General features: G+C 40.7%; 1 protein-coding gene across 3 annotated transcripts in view; it reads left to right on the top strand.

Moving 5' to 3' along the window:
* Positions 1 to 19,871, top strand: part of Glg1 (golgi glycoprotein 1) — a 141,538-nt gene that overhangs the window by 73,056 nt on the left and 48,611 nt on the right. For all 3 annotated transcript variants that reach the window (XM_010644404.2, XM_010644405.2, XM_019210698.1), the window contains exons 2-3: positions 6,348 to 6,380; positions 17,488 to 17,574. In XM_010644404.2, the coding sequence (XP_010642706.1) occupies positions 6,348 to 6,380; positions 17,488 to 17,574 (120 nt within the window). The remainder of the gene's footprint in view (positions 1 to 6,347; positions 6,381 to 17,487; positions 17,575 to 19,871) is intronic.

Raw genomic sequence — 19,871 nt, 5'->3', positions numbered from 1 at the left:
ATAAAAAACATTTTTTAAAATAATACCTAATGGATTTTTTGCTTTTTAAAAAAATTAAATAATTGAATTTATTGGTACATTTTAGGGTTACAGTACAGTTGCATTCATTGTTGGGATCTTGTACCTCTACATGACAGGTCTTGGTTCTCATATTTTCCCCTTGTCCTTGAAAACATTTTTGAGCTAAGTTGTCCAGGCTCTGCTTGACTTACAATCCTCCTGTCTCAAACTCCCAGGGAACTGGTATTACAACTGTACCATCATGCCCGGTTTGAATGTTCCATCTTTTAGACACCATCCATCTCCCAAGCATTCATTTCAGAAACTGGGACTGCTTCCAGCTTAGTTTTGCAAATCCTTTGATGTCTCCGGCCAGACTCATTAACTCAGCGTGTTCTCCTTGGTTCTAGACTTGTCCAAAGTGTAAAACATTCTTCTAAGTGAATGGAATGGTTGGCTTAACTCAGACTTTGACACCCAAGCTTCTCAGTAGTTTATTCTGAAACCTGCTTGTGACTTTGACCAGCAGAGAATGATTAAAATAAAGCAGTAGGAGTCATCATAATATGTAAAAGACTTGAAATTCAGTAAATACTTCTATTTAAAATTCCATATCCCAGATTTTATAGACTCATAAATTGGAAAGGACCTCAGCCAGTGTTCAGCCAATGTTTCTTAATTGTTTCGTGTTATAAATATTTAACAATTCATCAAAAGTTCATGACAGTTTCAGCCTCATAAAGCATACTGTTGAATCCTAGATGAGAAATCCCTGTTCTAGTCCAAAGCCTTCCCTTGGGGTCCAGAGAAGCTAAGTGACATATGTGAGGCCACAAAACTCCTGAAGCAGAATATTTCTGTTGGTCAGTTCTCTTTCCATTATTATTTCATTATTCCTTTCCATAAAACCAACTTTAAGTTTACAGAATTTAGAGGCAGAGCTAGGAGTTTCAGTCTTTAAAATGATTTCATGCCGGGTGTGGTGGCGCATGCCTGTAATCCCAGCACTCAGGAGGCTGAGGCAGGAGGATTGCTGTAAGTTCAGGGCATGGGCTACATAGTGAGTTCCAGGTCAGTCTCAACTGCATAGACCCTGTCTCAGAAAAACAAACAAACAAATGAACAAAAACACAATGATTTCAGGTTTTTTTTTTTTAAACTCAACTAGTAGAGTATGAGGATACCTAAAACATTTGAGTCAGTGATTTAGAATAGCCAAATATACTAAGCAAAGTTTTTATAATTCATTGTGGTTATTTAGGGCTAATCCAGATCCCTAATACAGTACATCTCATTATTTCATTGTTTTCTTATCTGGACTGCCAACTTCTAAATCCTTCATGTAACTATCAGAAAAATCTCTGTAGACCACTACATTTATGTGTTTTCATGTCTGTTTCTTCCTTTTTTTTTTTGGTACCGGGGATTGAACTCAGGTCCTTGCACTTGCAAGGCAAGCCACTGAACCGCTGAGCTAAATCCCCGTCCCTGTTTCTTCCTTTTCTTTCTTTCTTTTTTTTTTTTTGTACTGGGGATTGAATTTGGGACCTTGTGCTTGCGAAGCAGGCTGCGGCACTGCTGAGCTAAATCCCCAGCCCCTACTTTTCTTGCTTCTCGCAAGGGCCTCCCCAGCTGTGCCACTTTTGGGGAAGCTCAAGCGGGGAGCATCAGATAAGCTTAAACTGTCATTTATTATCATTATTTACATTCAATTTTATTGTCTCTTAGCAGTGTACTTTGGATCAGATTTCTCAGTATCTTCTATAAAACTGGACACAATTCCATTTATTTTGCAGTCTTGTATTATAAGAGATAAATGTAGCTTCCCCTTAGTTAAGCAGCAGCTTTTGTGTCCCACCACACCTACCACATTCTTTCTTGGAGTCAGGCAAGTGTCTCTGAGTACTCAGTGCTCCACTGTATCGTGCTCTGCATCATTTATACAGTGTTAACTAAATGACTTCTGCGATTTAGTCACTGATGTATTGGGGTGGAGAGGCGTGCTAGGTCCTCTTTTTCCTCTGTTCATAATAGTTTCTGTATTAGTGCTAATATATGCAGCCAGTTAACAGAAAGATTTATGAAACTTTTAATAAATGTTCTGCCCTACTTTCCATTGTAAGAGAGCAGTTGTTTTCTTGCTGGAGGGGTAACGCTTGAGGTAGGAGACCCTTCTTTTGGAAGCCCAGATTTCTGGCTCCAGGGTGATAAAAAACGGCTGATAACACAGCTTGGCTCAGCTTTTAATTTGATGCTTCTGCAGACTGCAGACTGGGAGCCAACACTTTGGCTCAGATTTGTGGGTAGAGGTCAAAGTAGGAGTCCTAAACTGATCAGAAGGGTTTCAGCTCTTAATCCTCTGTCTTGATTGTTATCTTGTTATTTATATTATATTATAATTTTTTAAAACATGCATACCCAAGTAGATATATATATTTATTCATAAAATGGCAATTATTTCAGTAGTTCACATATTTAACAGTGCCTTAAAATGTAAATTAAAGACTGAGCTTTGAAGAAAAACAGCAAGAGCTGCGCATGGTAGCGCAGGCCTGTAATCCCAGCACTTGGGAGGCTGAGAGGCAGGAGGATCCCTGTGAGTTCAAGGCTAGCCTAGGCTACATAGTGAGACCCTACCTCAAGAAACTAAAGTAAAATAAGATAAAATAAAGCAACAGTAGCTCTATTCCTGAGCCCTGGGGATCATGCAGCTTCCTTTTCAAAGGAATCACTGTAGCCCTTTTTGGCGCTCCATCTTCTGTCTAGTTCTTTAGGTCTCCCTCACGTTCCTGTGCTTGCTATATTACAGATTTCACTATTTAGCTATGCAATTGGATTGTAAAATACCCAGGTTGGAGGCAAGATAAGATCTTTTGTTTCTTTTGTATCCTGCCTGCAACAGTGTCTAGCACAATTTGGGTACATCATTATTGAATATATGCTTGTTGATTTATTTCTTGGGATCATTTCTGAATATTATTTTTCTGCTTATTAGCAAAAGAAAAAAAATGTCCTTAACCTTACTGTTTTACTGGTTCTGGGTTTTATACTCTGTACCGCTCTTCCAGGTTTAGAGATAATCCTTTTCACATTTACCATTTTGGGGGACTAGATACATTATGTTTGATGAAGTGATTTGTTTTGGACTTAGTGCATTTTGAGAACCAAACCTGAGTTGGCACCCACATCTGTTTTATTCCTAAGTCTTCTGTCCTTTAGTTCCTTATCAAACAGCAAAGTGCTAAACCATAGCATTTTTTTATGCTTTCTCTAATTAATTTGTGTTGGCATTGATGTTGTCAAACTTTTGTAAAATACTACTGGCCCAGTTCTGTTTTTAATCTTGATTTTTTTTTCATTGAGTTTTTTGGTACTTTTTAAGTATACAGTACAGTTACATTCATCATTGGGATCTTGTACCTTTACGTGACAGATCTTGGTTCTCATTTTTTCTCCATACCCCTGCACTCCCTTCACCCCCTGTACCCTCCCCTATTTACAAAGACGTTGTTTCCATTTTTTCCTTTTCTCATAATTTTTATTTCCCCTTATTTCCTTTCCCCTACCCTTCTACACTTCTCCTATACCTTTGGCCCTTTTCTTGTTCTGTTTTTTTTTTTTTTTTTTTAAATCACTCCTGTGTTCTTTGACTGAAGACAATAGCTATGTGGTTCCATTAATCTCACAAGCCTACCATCACAATGTTGTTCTTGTGACATTCCTTTATTCTCATATTTCTAGAGGAACTACATGTAGAAAGAAACTAAAAAATTATTTTATTTGCCTGATAGGTATATTTTTCTTCATATAATAAACATTCAAAATTTGAGCAGCTCTTTTACATTTTTTTTTCTTCTTCTTTTTTTGGCACTGGGGATTGAACTCAAGATCTTACACTTGCAAGGCAAATGTTGTGCCACTGAGCTAAGTCCCGGCCCTTGATATTTATTTTTCTTGCCAATGTCTATGAAGGTTATTTGGAATTGCTTTGCTCTAGGCAGCAAGTTGGCTTCAGATCTGGTCCATGTCTGTCCTCCTCCTTGTACAACCAGCTACCTGTGCATATTCTTCTCATGGGGAAAGACTGGAGGGCAAAAATACAAGCCAAACCTCCCAAGCATTTAAAACCTCTGCTCCTCGCTATGCCTGCCAAAATCACACTGGCCAAAGCCAGCCAGTGGTCTAGCTTACCATCAGTGGTCCAGGGTGTAGATCAGTTCAGAGCAGGAGAAGCAACTGCAAAGCATCTGGTGTACAAATCTGTGTAGGGGAACAAGCCATTAAAACAATCCTTAATTTGCTCATATACTTCCTGTGGGCTATAAAGATGAGAGAGAACTTGCTTTCCATGAGTAGATTTCATCTTGACTACATGATTTAAAAAATTCTCCATTGCTCTGGATTTCTTTCAAAAATGCTTCTCTTAGCCAAAGTTATTGTTTAGTAAAAATGTGTACGAGTGGAGGATTATTGCTTTCCATGCCTTATTTGAAAAAGATCTAGAATGGCTGATTGTTTGGAAAATTTAAGAGGTAGACTAAAAGGGGATAGAGCTGGTGTTGTGGTGCACAACTGTAATCCCAGCACTCAGGAGGCTGAAGCTGCAGGATTGCTGCAAGTTTGAGGCCAGTCTGAACTACATGGCAAGACCCTGTCTCAAAATAGATCAGAATGCGGGGAGAGCAATAGAGTAGAAAACAGCCTATGACTTTTTAACAAATTGTTAAATATAAATTCAGCACTTCAAATTGAGGTGGAGGGGAAAGCACATAGTGTAGAGGCTGAATTTGGAATCAGAAATGCAGTAAAGTATTAGTTCTTGCCAGGGAGGGTGGTGCATCCTTGTAATTCCAGCACTGGGAAGGTTGAGGCATGAGAATGAGTTTGAGACCAGCCTGGGCTACATAGTGAGTTCAAGGCCAACCTCAAACACACACACACACACACACACACACACACACACACACACACACACACACATTAGACTGTCTCAAAAAAAAAATCAGACATAAAGTATCTGTTCTCATTTAGACAAGTTGGGAGAAAGTTCAGCTTATTTCCTACTTGAAGTATGCCGAGTGTGGCTGCTTGATTTGTTAATAAGTACTAATCTTCATGTGTCTTGGGGGGTACTTAGGCTCAAACTCATGGGCACTCTGCCACTGAGCTGTGTCCATGGCCTCTTTTAAATATTTTGAGACAGGATCTCTAAATTACTCAGGCAGAACTTGAACTTTGACCCTCCTTTCTCAGCCTCACCAAGTGCTGTGATTACAGATGTGGGCCACCATGCCTGGCTTCCTTATCTTTGAATAAAAAATATCTTCTTATCTTGAAAATGGAACCTTTGCTGGCCAGGGTGGCAACACCTGTAATTCTAGCTACTGAGGAGGCTGAGACTGGAGGGTCACAAGTTCAAGGCCAGTGTAGATAATTTAGTGAGACTGTCTCAAAATAAACAAATGTAGTAAGTACTAGAGTGCTTGCCTGGCATATACAATTGCTAGCTTCAATCTCCACTACTGAAAAGAAAGAAAAGAGACAGCTTTTACAGCCAAAATTGGTAATATTTCATGGAAAATACACAATTTATTTGAACATGTTGGATGGAAAGGAAGTAGGATATGTATTCTCAGGATATGTATTTTTATCATCCTATCTCCCTTTTGGCCTGAACAAGATCACCAAAGGAGATTTGTAGTGTCGGGAGAATGGGGGTCCTGTGTACCCTCGGTGCTTCCCCCAGTGGTGACATTTAGATCAGTTATAAATTATTGCCAGACCTTCTCTATGTTCTTTTACAGGCTGTGTCTTTAGATGTCCAGCTTTCTTTGAGGAAAGGATACTTGTTTCCTGCTTGATCTTTAGCTTTCAAAATTGGAAAGCATCACTGCGCAGAGTGGTGGACACCTGTAATCCCAGCACTTGGGAGGCTTAGGCCTCACCACATGTTAAAGGCCAGCCTGAGCTACCTAAAGAGCTCCAGACCAGCCCAAACTACAAAGCAAGATCCTGTCTCAGAACAAAACAAAAACCATAAAATTGAAAAGTATCCGGTCAAAGGAAAGTGTCCCTTTGTTGTTATTGCTCTGTTCCTCCCATTTCCAGTTTGTACCACCAGGCAGGCAGGGATCATGGCTTTTATGTTTTTTCTGGTACATTTCTCCCCAGCATTTGCAAGATATAGAAGTGCCATTTTACTTTTTATAGTGGAAAAACATACTCAGTTGAATATTCACGTTTCTGAGTTTTGAGTTTATTTTGGTAGTACTTCAAATTTTGAGTTTTTTGTATTTACTTATTTGTTGTTTTTTAAAACATCATGTCTTTTTTTTCTTTCTTTCCAGCCTGAAAATGAAATTTCATCAGATTGCAATCATGTAAGTATGGATTTTCTGTAACTCACTCTATGTGCTTTGTATATATGATGACAGATACTAGGATGCTTTTCCGGTTGTTTTATGTTCTCTTAAGATTCTCTGAATCTTAAAAGGATGATAAACTTTTAAGAACCATGGTAAAATCTACAAATTCCCCTTCTTTGCAGAAGCCAGCAGATTGTGCCAAATAATATTTATGTACTTAGCCTTAAATTTTCTTTTATTTTGGGGGGGAATAGTTTTTGTTTTGTTTTATTTTATTGGTTTTTTTGAGAGAGGGTCTCACTATGTAGTTCAGACTGGCTTTGAACTTACTATGTAACCCAGGCTGGCCTTGAACTTGTGGCGATTCTCCTGTCTCAGCCTCCCAAATTCTGGGATTATAGGCATGCACCACAATACCTGGCAAAACTTTCCTTTTTTATAACTCCTGTATGAAAATAATTAGTTCTTTGCTTTTCAAGTTGATAACTTAAAATACCATACTAAAGTTTTTTTAATGTAGTCATCAATGGATTAAAAGGACACTAATGTGAAATTAAATCTGTGATAAAAGTATTGGTGCTTTGGTAGAAGTCCACAAAAGTACAATGGGAACGCAAAGTGAATTTTGTCCAGGTGGGGTAGAGTGAGCTAAGTAGTGAACTAAGTCTTCAAAAAGGCATTTGTCTGGCAGACAGCACCGTGCCACACGGTAGTAGGTAGATAGGGGATAGGGGACTCCCAGACAGACAAATTGGCTGCTTTAGGTGAACTACTTAGTCTAAAGAAAATCTACCTGGGTCAGTGATTTAAAGTACAAAATAAAATCATAAGAGTCCTTGAAGAAAATATGAATAGAGGGAAATCTTTTCTAAGCAAGACACAACCCCCAAAGGTGTGGGCTCAGGCTTCCTAATTGCAAAACTTATATAAGCTACAGTAATCAAGAATGTATGGTAGTACATAAGGGTAGACAGAATTGAGAGTCCCAAAATAAGTATATTTAAGCTGGGCGTGGTGGCACACATCTGTAATCCTGGCACTTGGAAATCTGAGACAAGAGGATCACCACAAGTTTGAGGTAATCCAGGCTACGTAGTGAGACCCTGTCTCAAAAAAGAAAAAAAGAAACAAGGGGGGTCAGGAATTTAGCTCAGTGGTTCTGTCGCCTGCTTCACAAGCACAAGGTTCCGAGTTTGAGCCCCAGTACCAAAAAATAAAAAGAAACAAGGGCTTGCAGTGTAGTTCACCCTGGTTTGTTTGTTTGTTTTTGGTGCTGGGGATGAAACCCAGGCCCTTGTGCTTACGAGGCAGGTGGCAGAACCACTGAGCCAAATCCCCTGCCCTTCCCTCTGGTTTTGAACTCACTTTGTAGTCCAGGCTGGCCTTAAACTTGCAGTTATCGTTCTGCTTCAGCCTCCTGAGTGCTGGGATTACAGGTGTGTATGTAGTTGATTTTTAACAAGAATGCCAAGATAATTTGGTGGGGGAAAGAATAGACTTTATAACTGTGGGACAGCTGGAAATATACATGCAAAGAAGGAATTCAAAACCCTGCCTTACACTGTGTGAAAAAACTTTCATAAAAGAGCTAAATTGTGAAATTTATAGAATAAAATATAGGTGTAAATCTTTATGACTTTAGATTAAGCAATGCTCTCTTAGATGTGACACCTAAAAAACAAGCAAAAAAGTTTATTAAATAGGTAAATCTGGGCTGGGAGTGTAGCTCAGCAGCACAGTACCTACCTGACAAGCATGAGGCCCTGAGTTTGATTCCCAGTACAAAAAAAAAGATAAATTCACCAAAATTTAAAAAATTTTTGTACTCAGAAATACTGTCAAGCCTGGCCATGGTGGCTCATGCTTGGGATTTCGGCACTTGGGAGACAGAGGCCAGAGGGTGATGAATGTGAGGCAGCTACACAAGGAAACCCCGTCTCCTAAGGGAAAAAGACACAGTTAAGAAAATTGAAGCTGGGCGTGGTGGCTCATGCCTGTAATCCCAGCACTCGGGAGACTGAGGCAGGAGGCTGCGAGTTTGAGACCAGCCTGGGCTACATAGTGAGTTGCAGGTCAGTCTCAGCTGCGTAGTGAGACCCTGTCTCAAAAAACAACAACAACAAAAAAAAAAGAAAGTTGAAAGACCCACAAAATACGAGAAAATAATTTGCACACATTTTCTGTTAAGGATCTATTTAACATAAAAAACAAAAATGTCTTACAACCACAGAATAAAGAGGTTTAGGGTAGGGTGTGCAGCTCAGTGGTAGAGCATGCAGTTCACATGTGAGGCCAGTATTCAATCCCAGCACCCCCACCGCCCAAATTAAAGTGGGTACTGGGTGCGAATTGATGTTTCTCCAAAGGCCAGTACACGCAGAAGGCACTCGGCACTGTTGTCATGAAGGAAACCTGAATCCGAGCCATGTGAGATTCTCTTTTACATCCACCGGGATGGCTGTATCCACCAAGCTGGGCAGGAACAAATGTTGTCAAATTCAGCATGCAGAGCAATGGATATCTGCTTCCCTTGCTGGTGGGAGTGTAAGCAGCGTGGCCACTGGGGCAGACAGGGCGGCAGGGTCAGAGTTGAACAGAGTCGTGACTTATCATTTCTTCTCTGAGGTGTTTGCCTCTCTGTCCGAAAAACATTTTCCACCATGACAGTCAACATAGAAGACTTCTGTGATCTCAAAAGGTGTGGGGATTTTGTCTCAGCAGCAAGCACTAAACTCTACAGCAGTGAACACTAGCCAGGTGTACTCTGGTCGTGGCCCCGTGGGCTGGGGACTCGGTCCCCAAGACTGCCACACATACACTTTAGATGCCACTGGCAAACCACCGGTGCCATAGTCCTTTCCCTCTCTTCTTTTGTGTTGTTGTAGTACTAGGAATTGAACCCAAGACCTTCCCCCTGAGCTATACCCCTATCCTTATTTTATTTATTTCTTTAATTTTGAGACAGAGTTCTGGTAAGTCACTAAGTTGCTCGTGCTGGGTGGGAACTTCAGGTCCTCTTGCCTCAGTCTCCTAATTGCTGGGTTTACAGGTGTGCACCACCACACCAACTAACCCTCTGGAATGAGCAGGGTCTTACAATTTACTCTTGGAAAAGAGTAGGTCACAGTTTCTCCATGGCTATTCCAAGTCAAAAAGATAGAGGAAGATGACAGTTTCTATGACCTGCCTTGGGGAAGAGAAATTCTGGTTTCTATGCTCATCTGTGGGTCGGAAGTTAAGAGCCAGGAACTATGGACAAAATGCAAAATATAGCTGGCTATAGTGGTGCACACCTGTAGTCCTAGCACTTAGGAAAGCTGAGGCAAGGGGATCACAAATTTGAGTCCTGTCTGGACTAGTGAGAACCTGTTTCAAAAGAAAAACATCCACAGCTGAGGGTGTAGCTCAGTGGTGGAGTACTCTTGGGTTCAATTCCTCAGTACCACAAAAACAAAACACAAAATTTAAAAATATGTGTATGTAAATATATCACAGTATCCAAGAAAGCTGAGAACATGCTTGCACAAAAATGTATACATTTTTAATCTGGGTGTGGTGGCACATGCCTGTATTCCCAGCACTCTGGGAGGCTGAGGTAGGAAAATCACAATTTTGAACCCAGTATAGGCAGTTTAGACCAAAATAAAATAAAAATAAAAAATAAAAAAGAGCTGGGGATGTAGCTCAGTGTAAAGGCTCTCCATTCAATCCACACTGCCACCCCCAAGAAAAAAAGAAAAAAAAGGCTACATTTTTAGCAGCATTACTCATAATGACCTAAAAGTAGAAACAACTCAGATGTCTGTCACCTGATGAGTGATAAATAAAACATGATGTATTCATACGTTGGAATATTATTTGGCACAAGTAGGGATGAAGTGCTGATACATGTCTGGATCTCAAGGACTGGACTTGAAACGCAGCGTGTGTGTGTGTGTGTGTGTGTGTGTGTATATATATATATATATATATATGGTTTGGTCACATGCAGTGTCTGGGTAGACAGATCCACAAGAAAGGTTAGTTAGTGGTTGCTAAGAGCTGGGGGAATTGAGAATTGGAAATGACTGCTAATAAGCATGGAGGTTCCATAGGGAATGAAGAAAATGTTCTGCAGTTAATGATAACGCGTTCACAACCTTGTGAATATTTACTGCCCAATTGTACTTTGGAAGAGTAAATTTTATGGGTTGATTGTATCTATAGACATCACCCATGTAATCATCACACAGCTTCAGTTATTAATTCAGATGGATCCTGTGTCTTTGCCTACTTTCCTTCCTTTTGTATTTTGAAGCAGAATACAAGCATCATATTGTTTCATGTGTTAATATTCCAATAAATATCTCTAAAAGATAAGGACTTTTAGAAAAACATAACCACAATGCCCTTGCATGTCCTAAAATTACATAATTTTTTTTTTTTTTTTTTTTTTTTTTGGGTACCGGGGATCGAACTCGGGTCCCTGCGCTTGCAAAGCAGGCCACGGAACCACTGAGCTAAATCCCCAGCCCCCTAAATTACATAATTTCTAATCAAATATTTGATTAGTGTTCAAATTTTTAATTTGAGCACTCATTCTAGAAGAGAATTTATCTAATTTCTTAAATAGTGTCTGTGAAAAAAATCTACAGCAAATGAAATAGTGACAGCTTTCTACCTCAGATTGGCAACACAACACACCTGCTCACTATAACTAGTTCAGTAAGGTGAGAAAAAAGAAAACAGGAATTAGGAAACATTAAACTGTCATTATTTATAGATGACAGGATTGTATTAGTAGAAAATCGATAAGCCGGGCGTGGTGGCGCATACCTGTAATCCTAGAACTGCAGGCTGAGGCAGGAATCGCTGTGGGTTGGAGGCCAGCCTGGGCTACATGGTAAGTTCAGGGTCGGCCATAACTACATAACAAGATCCTGTCTCAAAAAAAAAAAAAAAAAAGGGAAATCGAAAAGGACTTACAGATAATTAGCGGGTAACTAATAGATGTCTGTTATAAGATTCCTAGATACAGAGTCTGTATAAAATTCAATTGTGGGGCCAGGGATTTGGCTCAGTGATTCCACCACAGCCTGCCTCGCAAGCGCAAGGGACCAAGTTTGATCCCCTGCACCAAAACAAAAACTCAGTTGTATTTTTATATAATGGAAATAAGTAAACATTTTAATTAATGCTGTTTGAAACAGCATACCTGAATAAAATACCTTTTTTAAAAATGTGCAAGACTACTCTGCAGATAGCTATAAAATATTAAGATAAACTGAGTAATCAGTGAGCAGCCATGCTCTTGACTTGGAAAACTTTTACTACTATGAAAATGTCAGCTCTTAAAAATTACCTGTAGATCCTTGCAATTCCATATATGTTGTTGTTGAAATGATACTGTGGCTCTAAAATGTATATGGAAACAGTGTCAAGAATAGGCAAACAGCCTTGAAAACAAAGTAGAGGGAGTTTCCCTCCTGATTGAGACGCTGCTGGGAGGCACCAGTGAGGACACTATGGCAAGAGGCTGTGGTGAGGAGGGGCAGAAGGGCCGCAGCAGAGCAGTGGAGGGAGCAGTGGAGGAAGCGGAGGCGACCACTGGCCTTGAGCACTGGGGGAAAGGGCCTGGGCCCTTCATGCACGCATCCGTAAACACATCCAGGAAATTCTCTGGGTGAAGTTTCCTCAGGCATGCTGTTTCAAATAGAATTATTTACTAATTCAACTAGTTTTTTGTTTATTCCTATTATATAAAAATACACCTGAGTTTTGTATACTGACCTTGTATCTAGGGAATTAACTGTTCTTTTGAATTTTTTCTACTAGTACAATTATATCTATTGGATGCACTGTAGACACAAAAGTGAAAAAGTAAAACAATACAACTCCTAGAAGGTAACATAGGAGAATATCTTCATTACTTTGGGGTTGGCAGAGAATTTCTTAAATGAGAAACATGGGCCAGGGAAGTAGCTCTGTGGTGCCACACCTGACTCACGAGTGCAAGGTCCTGAGTTCGATCCCCAGTAACACACACACACACACACACACACACACACACACACACGAGAAACAAAAAGCACTAAGCATTAATAAAAAGATTAATTACTTGAATTACATAAAAATTTAGTTTTACTGGGGCTGGGATGTACCTCAGTAGTAAAGCCCTTGCCAGCAGGCATAAAGCCTTCAGTCTCCAGCATGACACTTAAAATTTTTTGCATTAAACACAATAGTAAGCCAAGTATGGTGGTGCCCTCCTATAATCCCAGCACTCAGGAGGCTGAGGCAAGAGGATCACTTGTTTTGTGTGTGTGTGTGTGTGTGTGTGTGTGTGTGTGTGTGTGTGTGTGTACTGGGGAATCAAATTGAGGACCTTGCCCTTGCGAGGCAGGCAGCACCACCACTGAGCTAAATCCCCAGCCCTCTCAAGTTTGAGGCTAGCCTGAACTACATAATATGACCCTCTTTCCCCAAAAAAAAAAAAAAAAGCAAAAAACAAAATTAAGAGTGAAAAGGCAAGTCATAGAGGAGAAAGTATTTTTAATATATCTGGCAATATAGTAAAAAAATATGTAAGAACGCAATACAAAACAATAAAGAAAATACAAAGGAATAAAAAAATGGAGACGATGATATCTGAATGGCATAAACATGGAAAAGAGGTGCTCAGCCTCATTAGTGATCAGGTACCTGCCATTAGAATTACTGAAATTGAGGGCCAGGGATGTAATTCAGTGCTGCATCACCTGCCCGGCAAGCGTGAGGCCCTGGGTTTGATTCCCAGTACCAAAAATGAAAAGTGGGGGAAAAAAAGAATCACTAAAATTGAAAAAGACAAAATAAGCTTAAAAATTAAGACTGACAGTGTCAGTATCAAATATTAGTATGAATGTGGAATAGGGAACCTTTTGTGCACTGCGGTAATTTAGTGCAACTACTTTCAAAGCACTTTGGCTTTTTTTTTTGAGACTACGTAGTTTAGTGTGGTTTTAAACTCACTATGTAGCCCATGGTGGCCTCGAATTTGAGACAATCCTACCTCACTCAGCCTCCTGAGTGCTGGGATTACAGGTGTGCACCACCACACCTGGCTGTAAAACTCTTTAGTATTTTTAACTAAAGCTTAACATAGGCGTAGCATAGACCAACCATTTCACTTCTAGATATTTATTCAACAGAACTGCTTATAAATCTACATACAAGGGCACGTACAGGAACATTTGTAGCAGTTTATAATAGCCCTGTAAACCATGAGTAAAATGCTTCTAATGAGAATGATTTTTTTGTTTTGTTTTGTTTTACTACAGTACCAAGGATTGAACCCAGGGCCTTTGAACTAAACTACATCTCCAGTCTTTTTTTATTTTTTATATGTTGAGACAGTGTCTCACTAAGTCACTAAGTTACCCAGGCTGGGTTTGAATTCGCCATCCTCCTGATTCAGCCTCCCAGAGTGCTGGGATTATAGGTGTGTACAACCATGAATTCTCTTAACTTCTCAGCCCAATTCTCTTAATAAGAATAAAATGTCAGCTGAGTTTCTAGGCAGTATTGCTTATAATCAAAGTGACCCAGATGGTAAATACCACATGGACTACAAAGAGCTGTAAATGAATTATAAAACCCCAATAGGTGAGTTAGTTACCTTTGGGCTTCCCGGAATGTGGTGACTCTTGTACTTGGGTGTATCCTTAGAAGGAGCCCAGGAAGCTATGCCAGAGGAGTGTTAAAACTTTGCATGCCCCTGGGGCATACAGTTTCTACATGAAGGCACTTTATTCCTGAAGAGGGTCAGTGCTGCCCTGTAGGTAGTTGTCATTCTTGTCTTTTTTCAGCCCAGGCCTTCCACAGAATTCAACTCCAGCTATGGAGTCCACATTTCTTCTTTGTCTCATGTTCATTTCTAGAACTAAACACTTTTATTTCCTACTCTTAAGCTTTCACCTCCTACATTCTTCCCCATCACAGTCAGTAGCTCTTTATTTTTCCTGTTGCTGAAATCAAAACCCTTGTTCCTCTCTTCCTCTCTTTGTCCCTGTTCCTTTTGATGTGTATAGATCCCGAGTCTGACCACTGTCGCTGAGCCAAGCCATCCCGTTCTCTTCTGTAAGAGCCTCCTAAGTGGTCTCCTCTTCCTGTCCCTCTGCGGTCCATGCTATGGCCTGAGTGACCCCAGTGACACCTAAGTCATTGTATAACCGCTCTGCCCAAACCTCTCAAGCCTTGTCCTCACTGTTACACGCGCCACTTCTCGACAATGACCTGTTCTTTGATCTCTTCTCTTAACACTGTTGTTCCTTGCCACAGTGGCCTTTCTTGATGCTCCTCAGATTTTATTTTACTTTATTATTTGTTTGGGTTTTTTTGTTTTTGTTTTGTGGTACTAGGGATTGAACTCAGGACCTTGTGCTTGTAAGGCAGGTGGTGGAACCACTGAGCTAAATCCCCAGTCCATATTTTTTTATTATCACTATCATTATTATTATTTTGGTATTTGAGACAGGGTCTATGTAGTTTGAGCTCACCTTGTACTCACTGCATAGCCCAGGCTGGCCTTAAACTCATTGTGATCCTCCTGCCTCAGACTTTCAAATGCTAGGGTTACAGGCTTGTGCCACCATGCCCAGCCATAGACTCTGTGTTCCAATAATTGATTGTAAAGAAATTTTCCTTCATTTTTCACGCCTGGGTCTTGTGATTACTTTATTCCTTATATTTCAGATGTATCCCATTTTTTTCCCCATCCAAGTCAATTCTTGCCTCTTAACTAATCTTACAGCCCCCAGTCTTTTCCTTCTCCACACTCAGAGTTGCTCTTTTGAACGCTGGTTTAAATTATGTATTAGCTTCCCCTTTCTTTGATATGAACTGCATTACTCAATGTGATCTGACTCCTTGTCTCCCCTGGCCCCATCTTTCACACCCTCCACGCTAGCCATTTGCTAGTGCATTATCCTCACCCCTTCTTTCCTTCTACTTTTGCATCCCTGGAGCCCCAGTTTCCCCAGTTCACCTGACAGAGTTTCTTTTAATCCCTGAGTAACAAGCCCAGGGCAACTTGATTACTCCACCATCACTCCCCAAGGTGTGTTTTTCCTGTGGGTTCCCAGAGTGTCCTCTGCATACTGTTGTCGCAGTATTGCTTATTGCTGCTCTCTTCCGGCTCCCTTCATTTGTCCTCAGATGGCTGACTTGTTGATGATGGTTGGGATGATGGTTGGGAGGCTAGAGCTTATTACTCTATTTTGATGAAGGAAGAGACCCTGTTCGTCCTTCTGCTTCTTCACTGAATCTTTCTCGGCAGCCCTAGATTTACCTACTTCTTTCCATGTCATGCCTGCTGGCATTTTTCTATGCCTCCGTTCCACTTCCAGAAAGCAGATCCAGTCATGTCACCCCTTTAGTTTCCCTTCAGTGACCCCCTCACTTTGGGGTTCAAAGTTCAGGCATGGCTTACAGCTTCCGGGTCTGGTCCTGGTCTGCCTCTCCTGAGTCATACTTCCTTGGACTTTGAGTTCCTTTCATGCCTACTCTCATGCACGCAGCTTCATTTACTTGAAATACTTTCCCTACACTTTCATCCTGCTGATGACTGCTGATCTTCTGGGATCATCATCATAGCGTTTTCCCTGGAAAACCTTTCCTGGCCAAATCCCCATCCCACTTCCACATGGGGTGCTCCTCCCATGCTGCTGTGGTACCTGTGATGCCATTCACAGCTCCTGTGGTTGTCCGTAGTCACTATTGGGCAGTCTGTCTCTCTCACCTTCTGCTTTGCACTGCAGTCCCTAACACAGTGCCTGTAGTGCACTGTGTACTCCATAAATGCTTCTGTCTCTTTCCAAACTCCTGGAAATTAGATTGTGTGTGGTGACATGCTAAGCAGATGTACTGATCCAGTGAGTGGCTGGTTACATTCCTTCGCCCTGCAGCATAGCAGTTAGATAGAAAGGAATGGATTCCCTCCAAAACAGTCTTTTCATGTTCTTAATTAGCCAGAGCCTCTGCTCTGCCCTCTCCTACTGGTTTTTGTGTTTTGTTTTGTTTTGTTTTATTTGATAGCAGGGATTGAACTCAGGACCTTGCACTTGTGAGGTAGGCATGGTGCCGCTAAGCTAAATCCCTGGCCCTCCTACTGAATGGTTTAAAGGCTCATTTTTGTTACTTTTCAGAAATGGAGCGCCGAAAATTTAGTTCAGTGGCACCATACCTGCCTTGAAAGTGCAGTCCTGACATTGATCCCTGGTGATGGTGGCGGTGGGGGCACGGATGGAATCACTAAATAAAAATATTTAAATCTTCAAAGAGACAGTAAGATTTAGCCCTCACCTAAGAATAGTGGTGGCTTTGGATATATTATGTTCTAGATTGCCACAGGTGAAAATAATTGTGTAGGACTCTGGCTATGGCTTGGTGATAGAGCCCCCTCCCCCAGCGGCACTGAAGGGAAAAAAAAAACAGTCATTTAAAGTAGTGTGTGGTCAAGTAAAGTGTTTTAAAGGAATGAAATCGATCATTGTGGAAGGTAGACCCCGAGCGACTCCTTCATAAAACTGATCTATGAAAGCACCATTGGACTGGGCTAGGTTGTGCACACCTGTAATCCCAGCACCAGGGAGGCTGAGGAAGAGGATTACTGCAAGTTTGAGGCCAGCCTGAACTGCATAGAGAGACCCTGGCTAAAAACAGAAAAGAGAAAAAAGAAAGCACTGTTTGTAACGGAATCTCAGAATCTACGACATCTGAACTTCTGGATTAGACTTTCTGATTTAAGCATAAGTTGCTTCTGCAACCTATTTATTTTTTCTCTGAAAACTTTTATCAGGGACTTTAATACTTAATTTTTTCTTCACACTAAATGGTTTAAATTCATAATTTTTAAAAAATTCCCCTTTAGTAAAAGGACAGATGTCTGAATGGCACTGATTTTATTTTGTCTGCACATGGTACTGCTTTTTCTTTTGTTTCCCTTTTATCTATGATGTGATGACCTTTTGTTACCTGACGTGTAAGTAGGCCTTAGCTGACTGTGTGATTGGTTTTTATCATCTATAGTGACCACTGGTGATAAATGTCATACTGTTCTAACTGGAGTCTTTTTTCCTTTGTGTGGTTTTCTCTTCGCATGTAGTTGTTGTGGAATTACAAACTGAACCTGACTACTGATCCCAAATTTGAATCTGTGGCCAGAGAGGTTTGCAAATCAACCATATCAGAGGTAAGTGGTAAAAGAATTTTGTGAATACTTATGACTTAGAAGAGAAAATTAGCATCTCTTGACCAGACCAGTCATTAAGAGAGGAATGACTCAGATATTTTACTTTTCTTGGAATTCACATCTGTCTTGGTTGAGAGATAGGAAGGGGGCGCGTAATTAGACTTCTTTTTTTAACACCGCCTACACTGACAGTGGGATGCTATTGGCTGGAACAGTTCAAAATCAGGTTCTCTTGGTCCCCACATGTCCGTGCACCTGCAGAGGTTATCACAGCTGCTCTCACACCTTTCACATCTGCTGTTCCTGAGGCAAAGCCAGAACTGTTTCCCCAGGAGGCTTATAAATATTCTCAGTGTTCTGGCTTGGCAGCTGGATCAGTGGAACCACAGGGGCATATGCTTCAAATAACAGGAATTAGTGCTAGGAAGGTTCTGGATATTCACATTCATATAGTTATAAATTGATACTGAGTATAAAGACAAAAGCAACTAATGAAAATGGATAGCACTAGGGGGCTGGGGATTTAGTTCAGGGGCACCTTGCCTGCCTCATCAGTGCAGGGTCTTGAGTTCAATCCCTGGTACTGGGTTGCGGGGGTGGATAGCACTATACGGATACTAATGGGAGAAATGTTTGAATTATTTATCTTGACTGAATGTAGAGAACAAATGATATTAATGAAAATTGTGGGATTTGTTTTTAGTTTGGGGGTGGTATTTTGTTTTTAAGGCATCTCACTATGTAGCTCAGGCTGGCCTGGAACTCGTGGCAGTCCTGTTTCAGCCTCCCAAGTACTGAGATTACAGGCATGTGCTATCATGCTGGGCTGAAAATTATAGTACTTGAAGTTTCTTTTTGGGTGAAGAGTTTTGAATCAGTAATAGAAATCCTAGAAAGCCTTAAACTTTTGCACACTGAAATACAGAATTATGGAGAAAATGGTTGCTGTTTTTCTACTCCAAAGTTAAAATCTGTCCTTGAATTGACAGTATGGATGACGTAAGTCCGAGCTGCTTACTTCCAGAGCTCTGAAGGAAGGCCCTGTCCCACCCCAGGGCCCTGTTTCATATCTGTCATTTCTGGGATGGTGGAACCTATCAGTACTAGGCCCTCCAGTATTCAACCAGACATGTTTTGGTCTTTTAAAGCTGTGACCCTTCATATTTACTTTGGGGCTTTAGAACAGAATAGCATTGGCTTCTAGATTTAATATTCTACATTTTAAACCCCTTTGGCTGGCTATATGACTAAACTTCCAACTCACGAATCTCAAGAAGAAAAGTGATTACTTAGAAATAGAAAGATACTGTCCGCCACCTGCCTTGCAAGCACAAGGACCCGAGTTCAATCCCTGGTACCAAAAAAAAAGAGAGAAAGAGATACTGTCAAAGAAACAATCCCAGGCTTGACCTATAAATGCTTGTATAATCTCACTTTTATTATGAAACTGTTCATTTTAAGTAAGGGATTGGTGATGTAGCTCAGTAGTACAGCACCAACCTAGTATACACAAGTCCCTGGGTTCAATGTTCAGTATTGCAAAGGAAAAAAACTTGTAAATAGGTGCCTTTTTCTTTTTTGGACACATTAGAAAATATATACGATTGTCTTGCCTCATTTTATATCAGCATTAAATTGTGCAGATTTGATTACCATGTGGAAATTTAATTCAGAGTATATGCATATTCATCATGATAATTTCACTCTGCCTTAGGCTGCCTTACTCATAACTAGTGATCTTTTGTGGTGACCCTGTAACTATGTTACAGTTTTGTAAAAGATCTGAGTAACAAGCACACCTCTTCTTCCTTAAAAAGAGATTACACAGGAGTTGGGAAAATTAAGTGCCATATCAGGAAGACATAATGTCCGAAAATCCTTTATCTGTGTCACCCTTCTATCTTTCTTTTTTGAGTTTGGAAATCCTACTTTCATGGAGAAAAGGAATATCACAAGAATATCTGCAAACCAAGATGGGCGTGGTGGGGCATGCCTGTAATCCCAGCACTCAGGGAAACTGAGGCAGGAGGATTGCCTTGAGTTCAAGGCCAGCCTGGGCTACATAGCAAGACCCTGTCTTAAAAAAAACCTGCAAACCAAATTTACTTACTCTCCACAATTGAGCTAAATGCTCAAGCATTTTTTAATGCACCTAATGAATCAGCTCCCCAGCTTCTTCAGTATTCCCTCTCCCAGTCCCCTTCCCCCCTACCTCCCTTCCCCTCTGCTTTAAGGATTGAACCTATGGCCTGGTGCATGCTGGGTACATGCTATATCACATATTGATGTTTTAATAC

This window comes from Fukomys damarensis, unplaced genomic scaffold, assembly GCF_012274545.1.
Source record: "Fukomys damarensis isolate Sample0158 unplaced genomic scaffold, DMR_v1.0_HiC HiC_scaffold_32, whole genome shotgun sequence".
In the NCBI taxonomy this organism is placed as follows: domain Eukaryota; kingdom Metazoa; phylum Chordata; class Mammalia; order Rodentia; family Bathyergidae; genus Fukomys; species Fukomys damarensis.
Note: the sequence above shows the minus strand (reverse complement) of the source record. Positions and strands in the feature narration are given on the sequence as shown.